The following is a 25,919-nucleotide window of genomic DNA, read 5'->3' as shown; positions in this document are numbered from 1 at the left end:
TTTACGGACTCGGCGTCATATGTGGGTTGAGTTTGTTGTTGGTTCTTGTCCCTGCTCCGAGGGTTTTTCTCCGGGTACTCCGGTTTTCCTCTTCCACAAAAAAACAACATTTTTAAATTCCAATTCGACCTGGAAACAGTGGAGAGAAGAGCCATTCCGTGGATTCCACTGAAATTCCCATTTTATTATTTCAGTTTTTGGAAGTTTGACATGTTAAAGAAAACCAGATTCTTTGGGTCGATCTGACCTATCTTTTAAAGCCGTTGCAAGGGAAAAATCTGTTTCCTACAACTCAGAACATGTTATTTCATATCAAACCAAATTTGGTCAATATTCAATTATATGTACGTAAATTCTTATCACCGATCTCGGTGACTGTTATCCTGAGGAGGACTGTCTGTGGTGACCTTGACTGACGTTTCGAGAACGACATCCTGAGCGGAAGTCATCATCAGAGTCACGTAAATTGTGGGACGTTACTAGATGACACTACCGCTCTGGTTACGGTAGAAGGACGATACCTTTACAGTAAAACACAAAGACAAAATCGACGATTTTCACAAACACCTTAACAGACCGAACGCTGACTTACAGTTTACTAAGGAGATCGAGGAAAATGGTAAAATACCTCTTCTACAGTTTACGGAAAACCAAAACAGTCTGACAGACTTCTAGACTAATCATCCTACAACATTACTTCTTATAAAGTAACGAGTAAACAGACGTTGACAAGGCGAGCGCGGCTGGTTTGTGACTCAATTGACAGTTTTGCAGACGAAAACGAGTACTTAGACAACGTTTTCAACGTTAGACGCAACCCTTACAAGAACAATGAACTTAACGCCATAAACAACAACGCGACACCTGTCACTATACTGCGACTATGCCTTACTTCTGAAACTATCGCATGGATCCTACAACCCTACAACATCCATGTAGCTCAAAACCTATTACTACTGACGAATGTAAACGTAGACGAACCGGGCCACAGACAGGGAGCAGTTTAAGAGATCAAATGCTGGTACTGCTAGGCCAATTATATTGGTAAGGCAGACTGAAATTGTCGAAACGTCAGTCACTGTCACCTTAAACAGTCCCCCTTAAGTAGGACTACATTCACCCGGATGATCATAAAAAAAGAAACATTTTGGTTAGAACAGGGTCACTGAAGTCAGAGGTACCCAACGAGGATATCTCACGGCAAAATATACCAGAGGATGAGTGCTGTGTTCCTTGACCTTCCTAAAGACATTTTGTAACATTCAGACCTGATCAGATCATGGGCTATAGGAAACATGGGTTTCGACTAAAGAAAGGTTATGTCTATCTCAAATAATGTTGAATTACTCACACTGAAGCAGTCTCTTCTATTTTCTGGTCGTGTATCCCTATTAATTTCTTGTAGAATAGCCCCAACTATGCGCCGTTGGATTCAGAACTACTTCGCAAGCGTTTGTCAAGTCTTGGTAATCGAGGACGCTAAGCGCGCGAGCATTAACTCATAATCCCCCCTGGGTAGGAACCAAACTCGATCAATCGTGCGAACCTCGTAAGAAGAAACTATGCCCATCTCCATATAAGGAAGAAAAGGGTGCCCGCTCCTGGGGTCTAAAAGGGCACTAGAAATCTGGCAACGAAGAGCTGTCGGACAAAGTTCGGGAGCGAGAAAACTGGAAACAAGAGTGCTTCGAGAAATATATATTTTAATAGTTACTGAAGCTATTTTTACCGGATTATTTCGTTGTTTGTTTTGAATCCTGTGCCATGGAGCGACTAACTAACTCCCTTCCAGGTTTGGAAAAAGGATTATTACTTTAAATACGTATCCTCCAATTCAGCGCTTGGAAGCCGTTTTTTGGAAGTGTTCGATTTAAATTGTTTTGTTGCTATTGTTGCAATGTAACTTGCTTTATCTCTAGTCTAAGCTTATTAGAAGTGTCAGTAATTGAAATGCCGTAATAGAACAGCAAATTCATCCGATGTTAAAGCCATTCGCTCGAGCTCACTCGAGCTAGCAAGAGCCTGAAATGCATCAAGTAATGTTTGAAATAAAATATTATGAATGCAACCTTTTACTTCGTTTCCTGTTGGTTTGCGTTCTGACTTTTAACACCTGTCATTGATTTCAATATACATTTATAATGTAATTGAACTGAGTGGAGTGCAATTTGGTCTGAAGTCATACGCGTGATTTCAAAATCGAACGAGCGCGCAGCGTTAGTTTGATTTGAAATCACAAGTATGATTTCAGACCAAAATTGCACGACACAAAGTTCAATTACCACTTTATTACACCTATTTTGAAATCACAGAGTATCATTGTCAATGTTAATATTCTATTTTTGTTACTTAATTTCCATTTTGATGGGCTAAAGAAAGGATGCGATTTAGAGCAAAATATGGTGAAATTTGGGAATAAATCGCACTGTTGAGAGCCAATCAGATTGCAAGGTACACCAGTGATTTCAAAACGGGTTTAATAAAGGCCTAAATTAAACTAATAAACTAAGCATATTTCAAAGCCAAGGCACAGGTATGTTTAATATTTTAAAATTGTTTTTGACTCCTTTGTTGTGGGGAGAGGCATCTTTTTGTCACATTTTGCAACCAGCAGGGGGTGGAAGGCGTTCACTTTTGCTCTAACCAGCTGCCGACGAATTTGAAAAACAATGTCTTTTGTATTTTCAGCTCAGTGATTGGCCGGTAGCTGAAATCTCCTAGCAACGGTTATATCGTTTCCCACACAGTTACTTTTCGGGGTTAACGCTCGCGCGCTTAGCGGCCGCGCCTGGGATTTAAGTAGGACGCTTGGTTACCAAGACTTAACGAACGCTTGTGATGTAATTCTGAATCCAACGAAGCGTTGTTAGGGATATTCTACGATAAATAAATAGGTAGAAGGACCAGAAAATATAAGAGGCTACTTCAGTGTGAGTAAGTCAACTTTATTTGAGCAAAATAAAACCTTTTATTAGTCGAAACCCATGTTTCCTATAGCCCATTTTCAATTCTTTAGCACAAAACTCAAATCCCATCTGGAGCTCGGATTTTTTTCCGAGTGTCCAATTGATGCTAAAACCTATATGTTGTTAAAGAATATTTTAGGGTATAAAATCTTATTCCTCGAATTTACGAGCTGCTGTTGACTTTCCGAAAATCCTAGATGACCATAGCTTCGAATTTGGGCCTTCCAAAACAAAAGGAATTTTTTTTCTCTGTAGTTTTAAAAGTTAGAGGGAAAATCTCACCAACAATTTAGTGGCGGCCAAGGTCTTGCGGACAGATTTTTCATCGATCGATATTTCAACCTAGCTAGTGCTGATAGGTCCACGCTGCCTAAATAAAGATGACTTGACTTGACGAACCGTTGCGTGTCCCTGTGCCCTGTGAGGTTACTTCCTTTTGTGTAAGATTTTAAACAGAGAGCTGGACGATTACCTCTTACTGATCTCAGTTTGCGTTAACCAGCTTTTTAACAACTGATGGAACAGAAATCTATTTTAGCATTCTCTATTTCTACAGCACTTTCACTCAAATCTCTTTGCAGTGCCAAATTACCTCATCAATTATGTTGATCAAACCAAATATTATGTTCCTCTCCGCAACGAACGCAGAACCACAGTTTCTCTAGAAACTAATCCCCTTATCACCTCTTAGCCTAGCAACCCACCTGCTGCATTTGGCTTAAAGCTCCGTTATATATACCTGGGAGACTTTTGGGACAGACTCCAAGCGTCAAATAGTCACGTATATCATTCCAATACCTTTTAAAAGGTATCTTAAACTTGCCTACTTACTTACTTGCTTGCTTACACTACTTACTTTTATTCTTTCTTGCTTTCTTTTTTTCGTGACAGACTGAAAACTGCTTTATTTTGCAGTGAAAAGTTAAAAGAAGAATCGCTGCTGTGATGAACGCGCTTTTGTAGTATAGTTTTGCTGCTTTATTTCCTATTTTTTAATTGTTGCTTATTTTTCGCCAAGTTGTTAATCATTCGGGTAACACAACTTTCTAACCAACTGGACAATATTTCGAGCAAAAAAAAATTCATGTTTTGAAAGCGTTTGCATGAAAAACTAGGGAGATAACTTTCAACTTCGGAACTGAAGTGACTACGTGCGCGGCGCGGCAGTCACAAATCAGCTCCCAACAAACTGCAATCAAAATACTAATGTTGCAGCGGAAGTTTTCAAAGTTTGCGTGCGAAGGAACATCAGGTACTGTAAGTGTTTGTGCAGCTACTGCATTTACAGATTGATCAAATGTTTAGTGATTCAGTTGTTCGTTGCTCGGACCAAATGACTTCGGCGTTTAGTAGGAAAATTACTGTTTCAGTAAAGCCTTTTTACATTTTATTGCAATGAAAACACCACTACGCATGATGAGACAGGCTTTTTTCATCGAGAAAATAGCTATATGGCTATACGTAACTGGTAAGGGTTTTAACTGCCTATACCTGTTATTGTAAAACTTACTCTTTCAGAATCTATAAAGTAGGCATTCGAAATTTGCTTTGAGTCGTCCTAACCGGCTTGTACAAACCTTCCCTCTTCCCGCCCGCGGCCAAGTTAGAATTTAGTGGCAATGTATAAATCCACTATGCAGGCTAAAATTCATTCATCTATTAAGTTTCATAACGTTGCTTCTAAATTTTAGTTTCCGACAAATTTCTGAGAAATCTGATCAGTTTTCTTAGAAATTTGACTTCCGATTTCAATCTTATTGTTGAATAGGATCATAGTTTCCAGTCTTCCCACTTTCCCGTCAGTGTCTTCAGGCGTCAAGCGGCTGGCCAAAGGGTCTGAGGGCTTGGTACGACTTGCTTGAGCTGAACTGGCTCGTCTCATTGTTAGCGATTCGTCGTGCTGTCGAACTATTTGGCTTTGATTAAATATCTACAAAAGGTAAGTAACTAACCACGATATGAATTAAAATTCCAAATATCGGGAAAAAGATGTTTACGATAAATTTAAATTGATTTTCAAAGTAAATTCCGTCGGGATATCGCCCGTACAGTGTTTGTTTTGACTTTTAATATTTTCTACACAGTCCCGCGTTTCACCGCAAATGACTCTTAAACATTGATCGTACGTTTGACGGTCATTACGAGCACAAAATAATAGCGGTTGCGATTATTGTTATCGGCTTGTTTTCAAAGGGGTGCTATACTGTGAATAATGCAATTAGGAAGTTGATGTGTTCACGTGCAAAACAATAAATTACCATCAGTGGTCGTAATAGCCATCCGTCGTAAGCAAAGACCCAAAGGCAAGGAAGACTTTCAGTGTACTTTTCGACACTTTAAAGACAACTGGCTTATTAAATTTGTCGACGACGTTCCCAAATTTCAGGTTCCCAAGTCTTTCCATTGTCTATTGTTTCAAATTGCCATTTTGACTTGCCCAGTTAATTCGTTGGCTTTTGGGGTTTTGCTGTCAAACCCAGCCATCGCTCCGGACGAAGAGAAAAAATTTCCTTTATTTTAACACGCAAAACTCCTTCTCAGTAGGGATAAGAATTTCCCGAAAATGCAAGCCTCTGGAAATAATTAAAACGAATATATTATATGGTGAATTTTATGGTAATAATAGCTGTCAGCAACCAAAATGACCGCTATCCATGAGGCTTGCGACACTGCTGGCGCGCTCAGAACATATCGCCGTCCGAGCGATCGAAGGCCTTTATACCTCAGATGATTATCACAAAACCTGTCAACCTGCAGTAGGAAGATGGACAACCGGGATCTGTACCCAATTACAAATTCATGATCAGGTAAAGGACTTTTCTGTCTAACATGGTCCCAAGCGCTTCTGCTGGTTTTCGGTTTGTTGTAGTTACCGCGGAACTCTAAAATTATCTTGTTGTCCCAATATTGCGCCTTCCGGCATCAAAGTCGTTGGAGGCCGAAAAATTCAGCAAGCAACAAGTACCGTACAGCTTTACTCTGTAGCTATGAAAATCCATTCGTACTCTTTGATCGTGATGGTATAACTTGAAAGTGTATAACGCTTATTATGTAAACCTTCCTGCCTGGTGTATATAGTGTAGTGTAGTTCTGAGTACATAATATATAATAGCGGAAGTTTATTTGGGTAGTAAATTCGGAGACGAATGCATAAGTCCTGCCAGGACATCAGTGGAAATAAAATAGAACAAAAACATTTTTCAAGCCTAATATACCTCCAGCGCAATAAGGAATTATAATCTGCACGCGTGTGAAAGTATTAAGACTTTTCTGTTTGTTTTCACTCGCAGAGTAGCAAGATAACAAGGCTGATGAGACGTGAGTGTACAATCCATCGAAGGACAAGTTAACGGTACAAAAATTAAGTTTTGTAACTTGTTACTTCAGTAAGTCGTGATGCTGAGTTGGCGAGATGTTGTAATTGAAAAGATGTTTCGGTTATTTGAAACCCGCCTCGGATCATCTCCTGTTATTCAAAACCTGTTAATCTGGTCTGCTTTAATCTTGGACTGAATTAGTTTTTGATTATGCAAATTTTAATGCCTCAAGTAAGTAGGGTTTTTTCCCATGACCTTTGAGTTCAGTCATGCGTCAGTTTTTCAGATAAATTATTAAATGCAGTAGAAAAGTCATGCACATTAAACTGTGATTATTCTGCAAAGCAAAGCAGATTCTTAGTAAGAAAAGAAACTAGTAAGAAAACATTCGCACTGGAGTGCCCGTCGCACGAGGGAGATGGAAGCTATTTCAGCGAAGCGTGTATTCGTAATATTGTGTCTGCTTCCTTTTCCGACTGAAGGCACACACCTGGGCTAACAAACTGTTTACTTTATGTGACAAACAGTGGACGGGGAGTGATGCATAATTTCTGTGGGACACAGTGACACAGAAGTGTCACTGATTTGTAAGAAACAATTTCTTATCCTGCTGAGCAGGTGATGCTGTTACTTCCTGCAGCAGTACATTCGGATGTTTCTGCTGATTAAAAGATTGGAACTAAAAAACCGTGACTTTCATGTGTCGTTAATGAGCGAAAACCAGATGCCTGTCTGGCATTCATTGTGCATTTCCGTGAGCTCTATTTATGATTTTGCTGCGAACCGACTTATCGACATGTCACTCGTCCTTTAATGGCTATTTCATTTTACATTAATCCTTAAGGGTACTTAAATTAATCTAGCGTTGATCATTCGTCGATCATCCGCTTTTCTCCGGCGAAATTTTGAATCCACTTAATTAGGGTACAGTGTGGTATGAAATTTTAGCGGATTTCTCATTGATCCGCGAAAATTTTATCTCGTAAAAATATACTGCCATCAAAAAAATAAATAAATAAATAATAATAAAAGTCCGGGACCTCTTTTATTTCATTGCTGAAATTTAATTAAAGTGGTTGCAATGAATACAACGACAGCCGCAATTGTGATGGAGAGTCTCAGCTGTCTCTAACTTAATTTGCTTTTAAGATCAACTCCCTTCTAGACAAGGAGAATACGGAACGGTATCTCCTGCCGAAGAATAAAACAAACAATAAATGACTACGGTACAAGGATGACAACTGTTTGGTTTATATAAATAGGTTGTCCGAATTCCGAAAGAAAAAAAATCGAGGTGGCCTTGGCCGCTTTGGCGTGATTGTAACGTAATCGACGACTCGGTACATAATGAAAATAAATAAAGAAGACAAGCATTGCTTTTATACAAGTAACATACATTAAATCTGCGAAAATTGGCTGCTATAGCATCAAAGTCAAATCCAAATTCGCGAAAATTTGTTCCCACGAAACGGCAAAAATCGACGACACGCCAAATTAAACTCTAGCGAAAATTTCATGTCACACGGTATTGTTAGTATTACTGTTATATTAGTATTACTCTTGTATCAGAATCGTAATTGTTTTAACATTGTAACACGACCCCGTAAGCTAGTGCTTTACTGAACCCATCGTGTCTAAATAAAAGTTATGGCATGGTATGGTGGTCGAAATGAATAGCAGATGCTATTAGAAGGCAAGCCCAAGGAAATCCTTGGTTAGGGGAATGGAGGCTAATATTTGGAAATTTTGTCTATCCCTCCCCCCTCCCCCCCACCCTTTCGCACTCACATTCTCAATGGCTAAACAAAATGCTAACTTTATCTTGTGTGACGAGGAGCGCGGGTGGGGAATGCAAAACACAACAACAACGGAAAATCCAAACAAGCTTTATTTTTGCTCCCTGCGAAAGCTGTAAACATAAGTTTTCAAAAAAAGAAATGAAATCATAAAGGTGCGACTTCACTTCACTTGTCCCCTAGCGCCAAGATGGTGCATAGGGCCTCATAAAGTGCAACGTTGCACTCTTATTTTCTTACTTAAATCTATCAATGAATCAAAGAAATTTAGGATTTGGACCAAACCCAATTTTATTTTGCAGTCCAGCCGTGTCACTTACTGAAGGGCCGACGGACTCAGGATACAAAGCGTGCAACGTTATGTGACGTAGATTCAGGAACCCAATTGCCGTGTTGTATACCAAAAAAAGCTTAATAGTGTTCTCATCTAGTTGTCGTGTTGTGTCTATTATGGCCCTCTGCACTGTTGGTTAGCAGTGGGAATGTGTCTTCTAAAATCTTATTTCTTGACAAGATGGTTGCAAAGTAAGTAAAATAATTTTACAACATACGGTCACCTGCATTTTACCTAGATGATGAAGTTTGCCTCTTTAGAGTTAATTTAGTGAAATGCAGTATAGTTAAAACGCCCCTGAATGCGTTTGATTTTGGCGATATCCATGAGGCATTTAGTTTTTCTCGTAATTATAACAGGTGGATGAACTAAACTAAATTCGGCGAAATCGAAAGTTCACGCAATCAAGATTAGTTTTTGAAGTACATTTCGCTAAAATACCTTTTTCTCTAGTTCTAAATAAGTCGCCTGGGGGCGTTCACGCGAGATATTTTGGTCGATGCAAGCATTAACTATGCATGGCTACCCACATAAAAATACGTACAAATAGAAAATCAAAGGCATTTCTCGGTTAGCTCGTGGATAGAAACAGGTTTCACTTGGCTCTTGGATGGCTCAATTGAATACTTAGATAAGAAAGCGTTGAAACCTTTTGGCCTGATTTGAAATATTTGCTGAAAACATTGAAGAAAACGCAAGGGAATATAAACTTAAGCGTAAGCTATTACTTTGTGTCTTAGTGCTGAATAACGAAAAACGAAAGCCTTCCTAAATGGAAAATTCATTCTGGTAAGAGTTTATTTACATATGTAAAAAGCGAACGCGTACAACATTCGCTTACCAAGCGCTTTGAAATAATTGTTAGTCAAATTTGAAAGAAATATATCATTGACCAGTGTGGAGCACGTTTTTGTATTTGTGTGATTTTTTTTTTATTTCCCAGAAACACCATAGATGAACCCAAACGCCCCCAGAACCACCAACGAGACCCCAAATCACCGCCAACACAGAATGGTCATACTTCAACATTCTATTCATCTCAGAACGACTAGACCACATAATCATCAATGTCTTCCCTCAGAGAAGGCCTCCCAGTAAGTGTCGCCCACAAATCCTACACACTAAGGCAAGGGCTCTTTAACCACACTACAGAGCACTCAATCCCATGCACCAGAGCCAATTGCTCCATCTCAAGTACCAACTTATGCCTACGGAGAAACACTGTGTACCAAATCACATGCAATGATGTAAACAACTCAACGTCGGAAGCACCATAACATTTATCCATGATCCATTGTTCATGAACACCTGAACAATGACAATTCCTCCGTAAAGAAACACATCCTAACGTGCCAGAGGACAATTAACAACGATAGCATCTGTAATATTTTGCCTAAAACACACAAGGCAGCATGGCGGTTCTCAACAACAACTTTATTACACAGCATTCTGGGTATTTAATGTATTACACTGACCATTCTGGGTACTTAATATATTACATCATCGATGTCAAAATAATTACACAAGATAACGACCCCGTCAACTTACAACTGTTTCGAAGCGTTTTCGTTCGAAAATACAAACCTGAACTCAAGTCCTGAGAGGAATGTATCCAACTTACACATCTTTTGTTTTAGTCATAACTGTCTACAGAACTCATATATCTTTTGTCCCAATCAGAACTCATCATTTACTGTCTACTACTATCGCCATTATTTGTACAACTTATTATCTATTGTTCATTAGCATTAACTACTTATTATTCGTGCCACCCACGGTTCGGGTGTCCGAGATAACGCAATTCCCTTTGGCACACAGTTTGTCTTGCATTTAAAGGCTTGCGCGATCATAAACAGAAACTGTTTTGAAAAAGTGTTAATTCATATTGTTCATTTAATAAGCTTTACTGTGATATATAATTTTCCAGGATTAACCTTAAAACAGAGCGTATAGAAAAGATTTTCCGGAGGATGTCCTCGAATATACACAGTACAGTAACCGTAAGAGCGCATTAGCGCTCGCTACAATACAATTAGTGTTTTGAATTTTCAGTGAAATGGTCTTGAATAACGACGTCGCTATCATTTGGACCGGAGAAACAGGTGGATACAAAAAAATGATTATAGATGTTGCATCGACATTTAACTATAATTAAAGTTAGTGCGACATGTTACGTGTTTTTCATAACTTTATTTTACAGAGCGTCATCGAGTGGATTATTATTCACTGTAGTAAAACGCTGATACTCACAATGGCCTCTCTCCAATCTGACGGTACGTAAAAATTGAATTGTTAATTGAAGATATTTTGAATCAGTTCCCACATAATTGCCATCGGATTTTATGTCGGATTATTCGCTTTCTCCGAACAGTTTTATTTTGTTTGTCCCGGTGTAGCTCACATAACGGCTTTCACTCCGATGAATTTTTTGTTTGAAGTCACAGAATGAAATATTTGGAAATTGTGGGATTTACTAAGATGTTCAGGAAGAGCATGCTGAAAAGAATGCTTACTTGCCAAAAGTCAGCCTCTTATTGCAATTTGGGGTTAAGATATTGGCACTGTTATGCACAGAAAGACTCCATACAAACCCTTCTTGTTTTACGTCAGTTTTAACGAGAACTGACGCAAAATTGGTAAGATTTGTATGGAGTCATCGGAGGATAAGAGTGCCAATGTCTTACCCCCAAACTGCCTTATGATGCTGATTTTTGGCAAGTAGACATTTTTCATCGCCCCCTTTTAGAATATCTCAGCAAATTTCATGGTATTTGTGACGTCATCACTTTAGTTCTCTGTAAGCCTTGTGACTTCAACGTTCTAAATAATTAACTTAATTCCTGACGAAGGCTCCGCCACACACAGACTCGCAAGAAGACTACTACAACTGTATCGTAAGATGTATTGCGCGCCGAGGAACAGTTTTCATATATGAATACCCCCCATTTTATTTGAGCGCGAGTCGAGTGAGAAAGCAATAAGCGATCACGAATATTCTTTTCTTCCAACACGAGTCGTAGAGGAAACCCGCATGAACCGCTTGAGTTCGTACAGCCAATAAGATCACGCGTTTGGACAATACAGCATTTCAAAACAAAAACAAACGACCGCAATGACTCTTGGGTGAAGGTGGGCCTTTAAAGCATCCATCCTGTTGGCAGTCAAACAGCTGGTAGCCCCAACTTATCATAAATTGTAAACTGCTGTCCCAGAATCTTAGATTTGTTTGCGATTCATGCATGTTTTCTCTTTCAGTAGTTATGGTACACAATAGAGGGTTTAGGAATTTTTTTTTATTTATCAAATTAAAACAATATTTGACTTGTAAAAAATCTTAAAACCTGGACATAATTTCATCTACACAAAATAATACTGACCAGTTTTCCCAGTCTTCAAGCTGCCTGTCTGAAAAAATTAAAATTTAGGGTCTGGCCCCCTTGGAAGGCTAAAGAAAGAACACTTTTATAATCAGATTTTACGTCTTAATTTTTACTAGGTCAACTGTGTACTACTGATTGGTGTTACACATTGCCTTGATTCACAAAAAAAAATCTTCATCATCGACTACTATATCGAGATTGTAAATCGTTTTGATTTGACTGCTCTGATTTGTTTTGATTTTTTGGCGATTATCACAACAGCAGGAATGTTCTGGTAAACTAATCAGATCGTAAAACAATAACACCGAAGGACGAAAGTGGGCACTTAAACTTTTCAAGTGTTTTCCATTCTAGTTAGATCTACCTCTACATATTTTACCGATCATGTTTAACGTTAAATCAACTAAATTTTAAACTTATCGTGCAGATTCTCCCTGCCGTTACTTTTTGTACATGTAGGTACATTCCTTTGACCTTCTCCGTCAAACTCGTCCTTTGAGGATGCACTTTTAAAATAGTGGAAATTAAACTACGATAATGAAAGAAATTTACCGAAACAAAGAATAAGGGCAAAAAATAACACAGGGGCTTCAGTAAGAAAATAAATTATATTCAGAAAATATAAGACAACAGAACTGAAGTTAAGAATTAACTTTGTTGGGTTTTTCTTTCGTTTCAGCACTCCACTTTTCGTATGACGCGTTTCTCATATTCAGCAGAGTCGACTCGCAGTGGATGACAGAAAGGCTTCTGCCAACTCTCGGAAAGCATGGTTTGAACTGTGTAGTCTACAGCAATTTTGCACCTGGCGTAGCATTTGAAGATAACATGAAAAACTGTGTCACCATGTCCCGAAAAAATGTTGCTGTTGTGTCGAAAAACTTTTTGACGAATTCTTCTTGCAAAGAGCAATTAGCGCTAGCCCGGAGTCGACTTTTAGAGAGGAGAGATGACAGTTTGATCATTATGAAACTTGATGATGTTGATATCAACGAACTTCCCCTACCGAACCAACTTTGGCGATGCCGTATAGACTGCTTCGAATCTGCTGAGGAGAAAACGTGGGAAACAAAGCTTATTAACAGTTTAAACGAACCAGGTAAAGGAAACACCAGTGCTGTTCTGTTCGTGTGTACAGGGAGTCGACAGGTTTTTTTTTTAAACTTTGCGGTCCCAATAACTATATTTCCAAATCTGTGCCAGAAAAACCCCCTTGGTTGTACAGTTCTAGGTTTGGGGTGGTGAGGTGGTTCTCAGGTTACTAAGGGGCAACAGGAGCTAATTCCACGTTTTGGTTATTACACTCTCAGGGTTGTCGGACCTTTTATGGTCTAGCCGACCAGCTTTATAGCACATTTGGGGTATTTAAAAACTTGACCCCATTCCTACCTCGCCTGCGTTATATACCTTAGTACTCCATCGCCTGTTGGGTGTTTCATGTCTGCGTCTAAAATAATTCTTACCGCCCTCTTCTGAAGCCTTCGGAGACTCTCCGCACAGCAGCTGTCCCAAACCATGCTCCCGTACATTAAAGTAGGTTTTATAACTCCGTTTCAAGTAGTTTCTCTTTGTTTCCTTTGTGGGTTGTAGGCGTTAGGATTATTATTATTATTTTTTGTATTCATTGTCATTGTCATTACCATTATTATTATTACTATTATTATTATTATTATTATTATTATTGTTATTATTATTATTATTATTATTATTATTATTATTTAGCAAATAAATTCCAATTTGTCGTGTGATTGTACTCTTATATCGCACAGATAACGCCAAAACGTGGTGAGAACAAAGAAATACGCTACTGGCCGCGGGTGAGTAGCGTGACTGATGTTCTTACACATTTTGACGTTTCAGTCTGTGGGTTTTCAGAGAGCAGACCCAAGGCAAAGGGAAATCTATTTGTTTTGTACGATAGCCAAGATATATCACTTTGAATGAGCCGAGTCAAAAACTCTTAAGCAAACGTCTAGACTACCGCACACACGCAATTTTAATGCTCTAAATTTGAGCATGTGCAGTTGGTTGTTGCTGTTGTTGTTGTTGTTGTTGTTGTTGTTGTTGTTGTTGTTCTTCTTCTTCTTCTTCTTCTTCTTCTTCTTCTTCTTCTTATTATTATTATTATTATTATTATTATTATTATTATTATTATTATCCGAGATATCCACGCCTGCGATTGAATAAGACGTTATTAAACGCTTATGTATTCACCGTACGCGAATGAGATTCCACACCATTTTATTTGAGACATAAAGACAATTCACCCATGTAAAGGAATCCAAGAGAGTCTTGGATTCCGGATTCCGCTCCATGGATTCCGGATTACAATGACTGGATTCCAGGTTTCATATGCATATTTCAGCTCGAATCGGGATTCCAAAAGTTTAAACTCTGGTTTTTATTTTTACTTCGATAGCATATCCTGCTATTTTAGTACGAATTTGTGGACCATAGTATACTTTTTAATATCTAAAACTTGAGATTAAATTAATTAGCTTGGCGTACCTGTTTTGATGATGTATCTCAGAAGTCCAGTTATGCACAAGGTCGACGCTATTTGACGAAATTTTCTTATTATAAAATTAGCAATAACAATAAACAGAACAATAACAATTAACAACAACAGAAAGTACTAGAAATTGAAATCACTTCATGCTACGATTATTTTTTTCTCTCGTTATCTAGCCAACACAGTGAGATTATACTTTAACGAAGCCATTTGTTAAGGGCATATACGTAAAATGGCCCTTATTTTGAAATTCCGTACGGATATCTATGGAAAAAGCAATAACTTGAACGCAATAAACTAGAACATTCATAAACCCCATACAGTCTCAAGCCTTTCTGAAATGCTGCTATCTACTATTCTCCCATATCTTCGCTGTATAATACCATGCAGAGATCTCAGTGTAGTTCGGATGCAAAACCATGTAAGTGCTCCGTATACGCAGGGCTCCACAGCCGAAAACATTTAAAGTCGACGTTAATTCAATTAAACGCGCCGTCTAAACCCGCATCGCATTTCAGGTATATTCTTCCATTTTTGTTTCAACGATTTCAAGAAGGCTTGGCAGTACACTATCGCTTTCACCGAGTCCAAATCGAAATTAAGAATTTTGGACTGTTCTTACATCGTAAAAACCATTTCAACCGACTGACAATAAAATCGAAGAATAGCCATGCATGAGACCAAAATAGGAGCGGAAAGCCGGAAATGGTAAGAAAAACGGAATCACTTCAATCTCTCCAGTCCATTATTTGTCTCGGCTCCTCTTTGTTTTTTATTTATCTCCGCTCGAGCACGAAAGAGACCTCTGCGAAGGAGAGAAGATCCCCAACAAGAAAGCATCGAAAATGTCTTCTTTTTGAAAAAGGTTGACCGCCGCGTTGATAAGTATTATATTTATCCAGTTTTTAAACATAGCTTGTTGTTGTGCTGGGGAGAGGTGTCGAGGAATAAGGGGGTGCCTAGGGGTAGACAGGAAACGGAGTACTCAGGGAGTGGAGTGTAGTTTTGAAAAACTGTTATTATATTCTGGATTAACAGAGGAAGCTGTGTTTCAACTGGATTATGGATTCCAATGACTAGATTACGGATTCCATATCCCTGGATTCCGGATTTCAAAGTCAAAAATATGTCAGATTCCGGATTCCCTAACATAGGGCGAGATAGTTACCTATGTTTCTATATTTCACCACACTGAAAAGGGATTCCTCCTCAACAATGTACTGATTGTGGTTCAACCGATGGCTGTTATACATCTGTCATACTTCGTACCTTTTTTCCTCCCTCGATTCCGCATGAAGTTTGACAGGCAGTTGAGTCTATAGGCTCTCAGCTATTTATGGCATGGTGCATTTTTGTTGCTTACTTAGTCTCTCTCCTGTCAAGTGATGCAAGTGATAGTGATAGTGATCCGGACGAAAGCGACGTATCTTCAGGTAACTTGATATAATATATCAAGCACGAGGAAGAGTGTTTCATCCGATTTCAAAACACAGAGAAGAGGTTAAAAAAAACCCAGTCACAGCCGAGATTTTTTTAACCTACTTCGAGGTGTTTGGATATTTGATGAAAAACTGTTTCTAGTGTTGAATATCGCTTCTCAAAGTATTAATAATTCTTGGATAAATTCGAAGTAAAAGTTGACCAAATTTTATGATAATTTAGCTTAGTTTTGCAAACTTCCTATAAGTTCTATGCCGAGCAATAAACCACGAAAATACGAAATAACATTGCAAACTTATTGCAATAAACCACGAAATAAATAAACCACGAAAATACGAAATAACATTGCAAACTTATTGCAAAGGAAAACCTAACAGATGCCTATTTCGACATGCAACATCGAACACATTTCTCCTCTCTTTTATCATTTACATTGTGGAGATTTTTATAAGCATAAATCTCTCAGTATGTCATGACTTTCAAACTGAAAGACATGATTTGAATTGAAGTCGCGATCGATGGCGGGTAACACTGTCAAGGCAAGGAGGTTATTGTCGGTTAACCTAGAGCATATCAAATGTTGTGGAAAGCGTGAATTCTAACATATAATCTTTGAAAAACTAAGAGGAACCTGATGTCAGTCTAGCTACAAAATCCACTGCTTAGAAACCACTTCGTAATAAATAAATGCTTCTCTAATTTAATACTTTAGAGTGAGCATCTTATTGCACCATGCTTTACCTAAGTATGATGTCACCTACTTTTATGCCACCACTCACTGATGAGTGAGCAATTTCTCTGTCATATAAAAACAATGGCCTATGCCGTAATTACACGTTAATGTATTCACGGTAGGCGAATGAGTTTTCCAACTCATTTGATGTGAGACATAAGCATAATTATGATTGTGTTATACCGACCTTTTCTTTCCTTCTCCGACCCCGCGTGAAGTGTAACAAGCAATTGAGTTCATAAGCTTCCAGTTATGGTGTATTTTTGTTGCTTACTTAGTCTCTCTCCTGCCCAGTGATGCAAGTGATAGTGATGTTGATCCGGACGACAGCGACGTATCTTCAGGTAACTTGATATGTAATATATCAAACGCGAGAAGGTGTGTTTCATCAGACATCCAAACACTGAGAAGTAGGTTGAAAAAACGAGGCGCAGCTGGTAGGGTTTCCGTTTTGGTTTGCTAACCTTCGATAAAAGTGCAATTTCAGGACCGATTTTGGACGCTGTGAGAGGAAATTACTAAATCTCGTTTCGACAAGAAAATAAAAATCTAAACAACCTCAAAGTTCAATTTTTGTAACAAGTTAGCAAGGCCCTTTATCATGGCAAAGTTTGAGAAAATCGAATTTTTCTATCTTGCATGGCGATAGTTGATAGTTACGGCAAGCCGCTCTTAATAACTTAAGTTGGCCTTTTTCTAAGTGGTCGTTAATAAAAAGAGACACCTAAGTTTATGAGCGCTAAGATAACAATTTTAATACTCCTATTTACATAGACGCCAACCTACTAAAAATAATCAAGAATTCGGACATCCATCAAAGAGAGACTTGTTATTCCAATTTAAACTTGCGTTGTCCCAAGTACTCAAGAAAAAAGCGAAAGAGGGCTAACATTTACGGTCAGGACAATTAGTGCGGAATGGAACAGTATAGATTCGGCGAGCATCAGGAAGAAAGCTTCAGTTGCCAGTTTCAAGTGCAGTTTATACAGGAAAAATTTAACTTATCGAAACGCCTCCACGCTATCTTAGGCTTCTTATGAGTTTTGAATCTTACTAGTATCTCCTTATACAAGAAATTATGTCAGCCTATATATCCTAAGATGTTTCTAGTTGTAAATATGTCGATACAAATCAGTTTATTTGTTTTGTAATGTACAGTGGAACCTCTCCTTACGGACTCTTCTCTATTACGGACAGTTCATTCGGTCGTCGAAATCCATATAAGGCCTACTTCAACGGACACTTCTATAACATGGACTCTTATCCCTGTCCCCTTGGTGTCCGTAAGAAAGAGGTCCGAGTGTATATAGCGATTTAATTTTTATGATATTGATCTTATTTTTAGGTGCTTTTCACATTCAGAGCCAAACGTTTATTAGCTTTTAACTATTATGTGCAAACGTTATTAATAAAGCTCTATTCAAATTTAGAAGTAAAGGTTTAGTAATACATAGACAAGTGAAAAGAAACGATAAAACCGAACAACGTTTCGGAGTCGTCATGACTCCATTATCAAGTTCGGAGTGATAGAAATAAATAAAGTCAATGTCAAAAATAGTTCACCAAGAAAATAACATAGTGTCTGAATATATAACGCTAATTAGAGAGTTAACACCATCTCTCAATGTCCAATCGGGCTCAATTCAAGCTAAACTATTTGCGTGACATTATATATTCAGACACTATGTTAATTTTTTAGTGAACTATTTCTGACATTGACTTTATTTATTTCTATCACTTCAAACTTGATAATGGCGTCATGACGACTCCGAAACGTTGTTCGGTTTTATCGTTTCTTTTCACTTGTCTATCTATTTAATTAAAAAAAAAATACAAAAAAAAACAAAAAAAAAAAAAACTCGAAAGACACTAAAACTTTGGGGAGACTATTTTCAAGCTGCACGATTGCAGATCAAATATATTTATAGGGGCTATTGCAAGAAAATGTGAGTACAACTTATAGAGATGAGTTGGCGTGTCAAGTGGAAAAAAGAATTTAGTTGCGTTCAAGGTTAGGAGATCTCATCCTAATCTGTTTGGCGATCTGTGATTTCATCGGTTTCCTGTGTTACAGTTTCGTCGTTGGCCTGTGATGACGATTTCTGTGCTATTTTCAATTAATTATTTTGGCCGCGCACACACTGTGCCACTTTTTGTGACATGCTAGAAAATTTGGTACTTCAGATCATGAACTGGTGCAGTGAAGCCTTAGTTTTACGCAGACGAACGGTACCAGATTTAACGTCTTTTATGTTAACGCTGGTAATCTGAGAGCCTGACAAAACTTCTTCGCATTCGACGCAAGTAACTAGATGAAGTAACCCACTGGTAGCCGAAATTCACTGTTTGGCTTAAGTTAATTAAGTTTACTGAAGCACACTAACGACATACATAGAAAAAATCAACAGTGAGCCTGTAACTAAATTTCTTATCGATTGAAAACATGTCCATTCCCTTCAAAACACACTTTCAAACATTGACAGAGAACGCCCTTTCAGTTTCTCATCATAAATGTGTGTACTGAGTGTGCTGAATTTAACCGAAACTCATTCGAGAATAACGTATGAAAAAAACGTACTCAATCTATGAAGAGTCACTCAGCACCAGACTGAGTCAAACGAACTTTGCTAATCAATGATTAGTTCTAGTTGTTAAGCGGCCGTCATGCAGAAGCGCGATACGTGGAGCAGGGAAATTGCTTTAGTTTGCTTCATACACCGTGGAACGACGTTCAACGCTCAGTTCGAAAAATTCAAATCCTTTCCATTATTATTTTATACACAGGGGGTCAGTTGCTATTTATCATCCTTGTACAACAAAACGGCGAAAATAAAAGAAAATTGCTTGGCCCTCAACGGTACGCTTGAAGTTTCTTGTACCGGCCTGCAACAGTCATGCCGCCTGATGAGTTTATGAAAAGCTTTTATTTGAACTCATCCAATCAGTAAAAAGCACAGGAAGACTACGATTTTCCTATTCTTGATCATAGGCCAAAAACGTTTAGCCGCTGCAAAAAAATAGCACTATCGATATTTATATATTTTGTTTACCTAGTTCCTTCAGAGATTCTTTGGCGTGGTCGCTTGGCTGTTCAAGCCTACAACAGCGCTCTTAAAGATGGTAAAACGCACATCAAAAGACTTCCAGTGATGATAATTGGACAAGATCGGGCAGGAAAGACCAGTCTGAAGAAGTCTTTAACAGGAGAAACTTTCAGTCCAACGGAAAGAAGTACAGAAGGAATAGAGAGGGATCCTTCACATTTAAAAGTCTCGACGGCGATTTGGAAGACAGGCGAGAGAAGAAAAGAAACTGATTACGATTCAAAGTTCTTTTTTGATCACCACGCGGCGAAATTGATGATTCGAGACTTGAAAAAAGGGAAAGCAGATTTCCATCATACGGAAGAAGCAACAATCACTGAGGAAACGTATCCCCCTTATGCTGAAGAGTCAACATTCACCAAAAACAGAAGAAATCTTTCGTTTGAACAAAGCACAAGCGCATATAACACTGAGTTCTCTAAAGACCCCAAACTAACAGGGGAGGAAGCCAAAGAAAATTCGTCTTTACCAGAACTGCCAGAAGACATAGCCACACTGGTTGAAAATTGGATTCAAAATGGTCAAGCTTTTGAGGAGAAAGAAGACGACATATATTCAATTCTTTGGGACTTTGGTGGGCAGTCAGTTTATTATGCCACGCACCCAATCTTTCTGACAGAGAGAGCCATTTACCTTTTGGTTTATGACTTAAGTTGTGATCCACATGCGAAAGCTAGCGTTCCTGTGAGAAAAGGATTGTACGAGAGTAACTACGATATTAGCCACAGTAAGACTAATATGGACTACCTTGACTTTTGGATGTCATCAGTTTATTCTTTGGTTAGTCCAGATGCTTCCTACAAGGACTCTGCTGTGTATGACATGTCGCGCGAAAGGTGTCCTCCAGTGTTCTTAGTGTTTACGCATGCTGACGAGCCTTATTGTAACAGTAATCCTAGAGCGCTGGCACTCCAAATCTATGGGTTCTTACGAACAAAGATTTACAGCCACCACCTATTTAAAGATGTCTTTGTAGTCGACAATACAAGGTCAGGAAGCGAACGTGAATGTCCAGAGGTGATTCGTCTAAGAGAAGAAGTACTTGCTGTCGCCGAAGAGCTACCTCAGATGAAAGAGCCTATTCCATTAAAGTGGTTGAAGTATGAAAATATACTACAGCTTTTGCGTGAAGATGGTTGCAAGTGGATACCTATCGAGAAAGCCAGGCGCATTGCCACTGAAAACTGTGGAATAAATGACGAAGGACAGTTTCGGACAATGCTGAACTTTTTGCATGATCAGAGAATTTTGATTCATTTCAGTGAGACGCCAGAGTTGGAGAGCATGGTGATTTTGGACCCCCAGTGGCTCATTGATGTATTCAAGAAGGTCATAACAGTTGAAAGATACGAGCGCACTGAGGCGAACGTTGAAGACCTGTGGATCAAGCTTGAGAAGACTGGAATACTGGATGAACGACTACTAAATCATGCTTGGAAACCCCTATTTGAGAGACAGGAAACCTGTCTAAACCTTCTTGCAATAATGGAAAGATTTAGCTTACTCTGTTCCTGGCCATCCCAAAAGACGAACAAGGAGTACCTTGTACCATCCATGTTGATGTCTCCTCCAACAGATGACGTCCTTGAGCTTCTTGCTTCTGTGAAGATTCCATCACTTTATGTGAGGTTTAAGTCAGGACGAGTGCCTCCAGGCCTGTTCTCCCGGCTAGTCCTACAATTTTATCAGTGGTGCAAAGAGGAGTGGGACAGCCCGCTGAACCCTGAGCTTTACCATACTTTTGCACTGTTTCACATCCTTCCCGATCAGGGAACGTCCGTTATATTTCTTTGCCATTCTTCGTCTATTGAAATCGTCGTTCACAGTGTAAACGACGCTGTTGAGACGGATGGAGCAGATCTTGCCCATAGCAATGTTGATCTTACTACAAGCCGTGCTATCCATAGGCAGTTGGAAATGGTTCTAGAGTGCATGCGAAAGGAATTCGACTGGCTGAAGCACATGCGTTACGAAATGTGTGTGTGCTGTCCAGTTTGTTCTCAAACGGGCTCTTTCAAATGCCGCGCTCATGATGTACGTGGTTGCGAGTGTCTGCACCTGTTGTCAGAGAAAGATTTACAGAACTGCAAATACTGCATCAAGCCTGGTGTCCGTGGAGATTGCAGGATTCGCACCAAGATGTTTGCACCTTGGTTTTCATTTTCAGATGCACTGCAACAACGCAGGATTTCACTGAAACAGGTTGGTCTATGACTGTCTCTGAACCAGTAATAATTTGTAGTTGTTGTACGTCATCGCCACAGATAGGAAACAATTTATCACCCATGTTTACCGGTTTCTTCATTACTTGAGGACCGATCAGGTTGCCCAGCCTTTATATATCAGTGGTAATCGTCCAGCAATAGTAACGCTTCATATGTATCCTGTTAATATTGCCGAGAGGGAAACCTTTATTTAGAGGAATAGCCACTTCTGCTATAGGAGTAGTGGCAACAAATCTGCAATTCGTGTAACGTAACAAAGGTAAACCAAATCGTGAAACCATGCTGCTACTGGACCTGCTATCGATGAAAGAAGCATAGTATCTTTCAAGGGCGGTAGGCTCGTTTTAATTTTATCTTAAAAAGATTCAATGGGTTACAAGGGCGTTCTTTTGAGCTGACCATCAAGGCCCCTCTCTTCCGCTACTGTTTGAACCTTTCTTATTCTGTGGCAAAGTCCATTTAAGAATGCATAGAGGGAAATAATCTCTCGTATGTGATGTACTAAACCAAAAACGCGTCAAGTATTCATCGTTAAACCGTTATACGAACCTGCTAAAGACGTGTTTTGTACCAATCAGACGCAATCTTGCACCGGTTTCGTTTGGCTTGGTAAACCATTCTCTTCGAGAAATGCGAAGCAAAGAGTATCAAGGGACCACACAAGAGAAAATAAGGGTACTTAGCGTTAATATTGACCTGGGCGCAGAGTAGACCTAATCAAATTTCCAAGGTGTTCTTGACCGTTCAACTGTTTTTAGTTTTAGTGCATGCCAAGTAATGGTACCGTGGTTCACCGTATCATTGCAATCTTAACCTGAATTTGTATTAGGAAGAGGAGTGCAAGAAAACCGAGTAAAAGGAGAAACTAGAAACTAATTTTATCAACAGAAATTTTTTGAGCAAAGAGAAATGATATTTTTTTTTTGTTTTCTTCTGAAGAAACGAATGGAACACCACTTGCTCTCCCCGCTGGCGTTCTTGATTCCATTCAGTCTCAGTCATGTGATCCTAAGGAAGTTGTGGCTCGTCTTCAAGAATGTCTGCAGTTGAATCGAACAACACTGGAAAATCCAGATCCTGAGACGAAAGGCTGGATCCGATGTCTTGCTAATACTGCGAAATCTGAAAGAAGGGTGGACGTGATTAAACACTTGAGGACGATAGCCCCTTCCGGCACTACTGGTGAGTTAAAAATGTATACCTAGATTATAGAGGGAGAGTTAGGTCCCTTATAGGTCATACCTTACATGATAAATAATCCAATGCTGGATTTGAAGCTCACCGCTGTAATATGACAATTTCTTTATTTTCTGAAAGAAACATCATAAACGCAGTGCCTTCCTGGTAAAGTTTCGTGGTAGAGGACCGGGATATACGGTAACAAGGGTAAAGCCCTTGCATATTCCACACTACGTGAAATATATTTCTGTCAAGTGCAATATTCCTCAAATGTCTTCAGCCATATTGTTATTGATATTGGTGATCGCTCTTTGATGACACAATTTTAGCATTGCGCTGTTTCAAGACCACCAATTCAAACCGCGTTTCTTAAGTTAAATTTTGCTATATTTTTTTTATATTACTATGCTTCAAGCCAACTAAATTTTGCCAAAAATGCAACGTTACTGCTACTACCAAGGAAAGAGAAAACAATCCATATATTGTCTGAATGCTACCAAAACAACGCATGCATATTCCTTATACTTTCCGCCATTTATAACAATTTTCAACCCAAAACCCGAGTCATGCGTGCAAATTATCTAGGTCCCTGTGCACTCTTTATCGTCTGTTGTTATTGCTGTTTGTCTAAACCAGGCCCTTTGTTGAGGGAAGACCTTGATGTTGGATGTATCCCATTCAAACAGAGAAAGGAATTAACATTTTGTCTTGGTGGTAAGTGTGACGGTGTGCTACAGAATTGTCTATTACTGAATTCCAAGAAGTTTCTTCTTCAGGAAGGAAAGGTTAAATTATATTATTATAACCAGGTGAGAGATTAAGCTTAATTATGACTAACCGCCACCGGATTTGCTATTTTCTGAAACAACACTACCTACGCTCCTTCCTTTTGGGTCTCCACTTTTAGAGCTCAATAAAGTTACTTTAAAATAATACTAAAAATCCTAGGGTATGATAAATCTTCTCGATTGGTGATTGACATGGCCCCACAAATAGTCCTGGTCCATTCCGAGTTAACTTTTTCGGTCTTTGAGTCAAAAGTAGCATTTTATAGTTTCTAAACTAAATGTAAGGGAAGTGGTGACAAAACAAAAAGAAAAAAAAATCGACTTTCCCAAAATATCTTTCATGAAGTAAATCGTTGAAATACCTTTGGCAAAGCCTATTAATTAAAATTCCCATGACTTATTTTACATATCGCAGGAAATTTTCTGTAAATTCCTTTTTCTTTCAGGGGGAGATGAATGGAAACTGCTCGCAGAGAGGCTAGGCATGTCTTACAACGAGATCCGCTTCCTTGATAAGAGAATCACCAACCCTTGTGATGTTGTCCTTAACCTTATGGCACAACACCACTATTTCAGTGTTGGAGAACTTTACGACAAGTTAGTGGAAATTGAGCTTCCAGGAGCAGCTGACTTACTGTAAATAGTCCGCTGTACGCTTAACATTTTTTTTTTTAAAATATACTTCAATATTTTACAAAACTCTTTGAGAAGAAAACACACAACCTTTCTGCGATATATATGTATTAGAAATATGATTTATGCAAGATTATGTAACACACCTTTTTAAGTTTCTCTTCAAGCCAAGAAGCAGATTTTAGTTGTACATATGTTGAAATAGTTACCAAAGGTGTTAGTCATAGTTTTTGAGAAGTAGTTCTCATTGGTCTTAGTGGATTTACAATACAAGAAATGAGACTGCGCCTGCCGTCATGTCAGTAATACACAAAAATCCAGACCGCTTCGGTTTCTGTAGTTCTTGTTATTAACCCTATCTTAGGAGACCTCTCATGATTTACCAAAAAAATTGTTAGGCTGCAAAAAGAGCCAACAAACAGTAATGTCAACTAGCGAGTACCTAGTGTACAACTCGGTCATCCGATCTTTAATCGGCCGCTAGGCAAAAGGGAAAATGGCCGCGTAAGTGAACTTCTTTTCAGTGTGTGCCATGAAGTGGAAAAAAAAGAAAGGAAAAAGAAAAAGCATCGTTTTAAGTTGGGATTTGGTGATACTATTACGCAGTAGTAAAGGTAGTTTGATTATGTTTGTTAATCGTGTGCATAAAGTTAAAAAAAGAAAAAAAAAAGGATTTCGTTAAGGGAAGGCTTTGTTCTTGGTATTACTATTACGCGGTGTTAGAGGTAGTTTGTTTATCGTCGGCTTTCACTGCGCTCCTGACGGTTTTCGAAGCTACTAGTGTAAATTATTTTAGTAACATAGCGCATGGAAACACTAAACTGATGTTAATGATTATATAAGAGACGGGCTTGTCAGCTCCGTTATTTTATGTGCACTCTCAGTTTGTAGTGTTTTCACTATTATCACCAATCAAAGACTGATATGCTTTACTTAAAGTCTGAATTGCGCATAATATTACCCACAAATAACGTTTGTAAAACAATTTCTATATGCTTTGCGAATAATTAGGCTAAAAAGAAGTGAAAATCGAAAAAGTGAAAAAAAAAATTATAGGATTACGTTAAGAAGAAATTTTTATATAGTAGTATGGTAGTATATATGAAATACCGATGCAGTTAGTTAGCACATATAATTGCACTCTTTTTGACATATGTAGGACCCTATTTTTGAGATCTTTGAAGTCAGATTGCTCACGTGGTTTTCTCCTGTTTCTCCTGTTGGAGACTAACCTCAAAAAGGGTCAAAGTTTTTACGATAAGAGAAGGAAGAGTGTTGCAAAGAATGAACACTGGAACAATTGTGATTTTCTCTGCTCATTTCATTCGTTGAATATGTGGAGAATTTTGACTGCATAGAACTCAGAACTCTCGTTGATCATTCTTCGTGTTGAGAATAGCCTCGCTCGTCTTTTTTCCAAGGGCATGTTTCAAGAAATGTTGATCGATATGCGCTTGTTGCAGACGTTCTGTTTGTTTGTTTGAGCAAAGAAAAAATTCGTTTGCAAGGAAA

The 25,919-nt window shown here is 38.7% G+C and overlaps 2 protein-coding genes and 1 long non-coding RNA gene across 7 annotated transcripts in view; 2 read left to right on the top strand and 1 right to left on the bottom strand.

Moving 5' to 3' along the window:
- Positions 1-25,919, top strand: part of LOC146487517 (caspase-3-like) — a 165,602-nt gene that overhangs the window by 101,352 nt on the left and 38,331 nt on the right. The gene's annotated exons all lie outside the window — the stretch shown is intronic.
- Positions 1-25,919, bottom strand: part of LOC146487519 (uncharacterized) — a 31,969-nt gene that overhangs the window by 5,199 nt on the left and 851 nt on the right. The gene's annotated exons all lie outside the window — the stretch shown is intronic.
- LOC146487520 (uncharacterized) lies at positions 5,663-25,886 on the top strand. 4 transcript variants are annotated; one of them, XM_085084217.1, is made up of 10 exons: positions 5,663-5,773; positions 6,257-6,318; positions 10,614-10,686; positions 12,473-12,892; positions 15,673-15,738; positions 16,757-16,822; positions 19,533-21,788; positions 22,708-22,989; positions 23,623-23,700; positions 24,221-25,886. In XM_085084217.1, exons 3-10 carry the CDS (start codon positions 10,665-10,667, stop codon positions 24,412-24,414), a joined length of 3,384 nt encoding a protein of 1,127 aa, XP_084940343.1. In that variant the 5' UTR covers positions 5,663-5,773; positions 6,257-6,318; positions 10,614-10,664; the 3' UTR covers positions 24,415-25,886. The 4 variants fall into 4 exon arrangements, with proteins under 4 accessions (XP_084940343.1, XP_084940335.1, XP_084940329.1 ...); XM_085084196.1 differs by lacking the exons at positions 22,708-22,989; positions 23,623-23,700; positions 24,221-25,886 and having other exon boundaries at positions 5,687-5,773; positions 6,262-6,318; positions 19,533-21,975; XM_085084209.1 differs by lacking the exons at positions 15,673-15,738; positions 22,708-22,989; positions 23,623-23,700; positions 24,221-25,886 and having other exon boundaries at positions 19,533-21,975.

This window comes from Pavona decussata, unplaced genomic scaffold (assembly GCF_977016875.1).
Source record: "Pavona decussata unplaced genomic scaffold, jaPavDecu1.1 SCAFFOLD_15, whole genome shotgun sequence".
In the NCBI taxonomy this organism is placed as follows: Eukaryota; Metazoa; Cnidaria; class Anthozoa; order Scleractinia; family Agariciidae; genus Pavona; species Pavona decussata.
This window is presented reverse-complemented; position numbering and strand designations above follow the sequence as displayed.

Bases quoted from the DNA above. Each gene is read 5' to 3' on its own strand.
- LOC146487520 (XM_085084217.1), top strand. From the start codon at position 10,665: ATGGCCTCTCTCCAATCTGACG. The intron at 15,739-16,756 runs GTAACTTGATAT...TTGCTTACTTAG, and splicing joins CGAAAGCGACGTATCTTCAG to TCTCTCTCCTGCCCAGTGAT. The intron at 22,990-23,622 runs GTGAGTTAAAAA...TGTCTAAACCAG, and splicing joins AGCCCCTTCCGGCACTACTG to GCCCTTTGTTGAGGGAAGAC.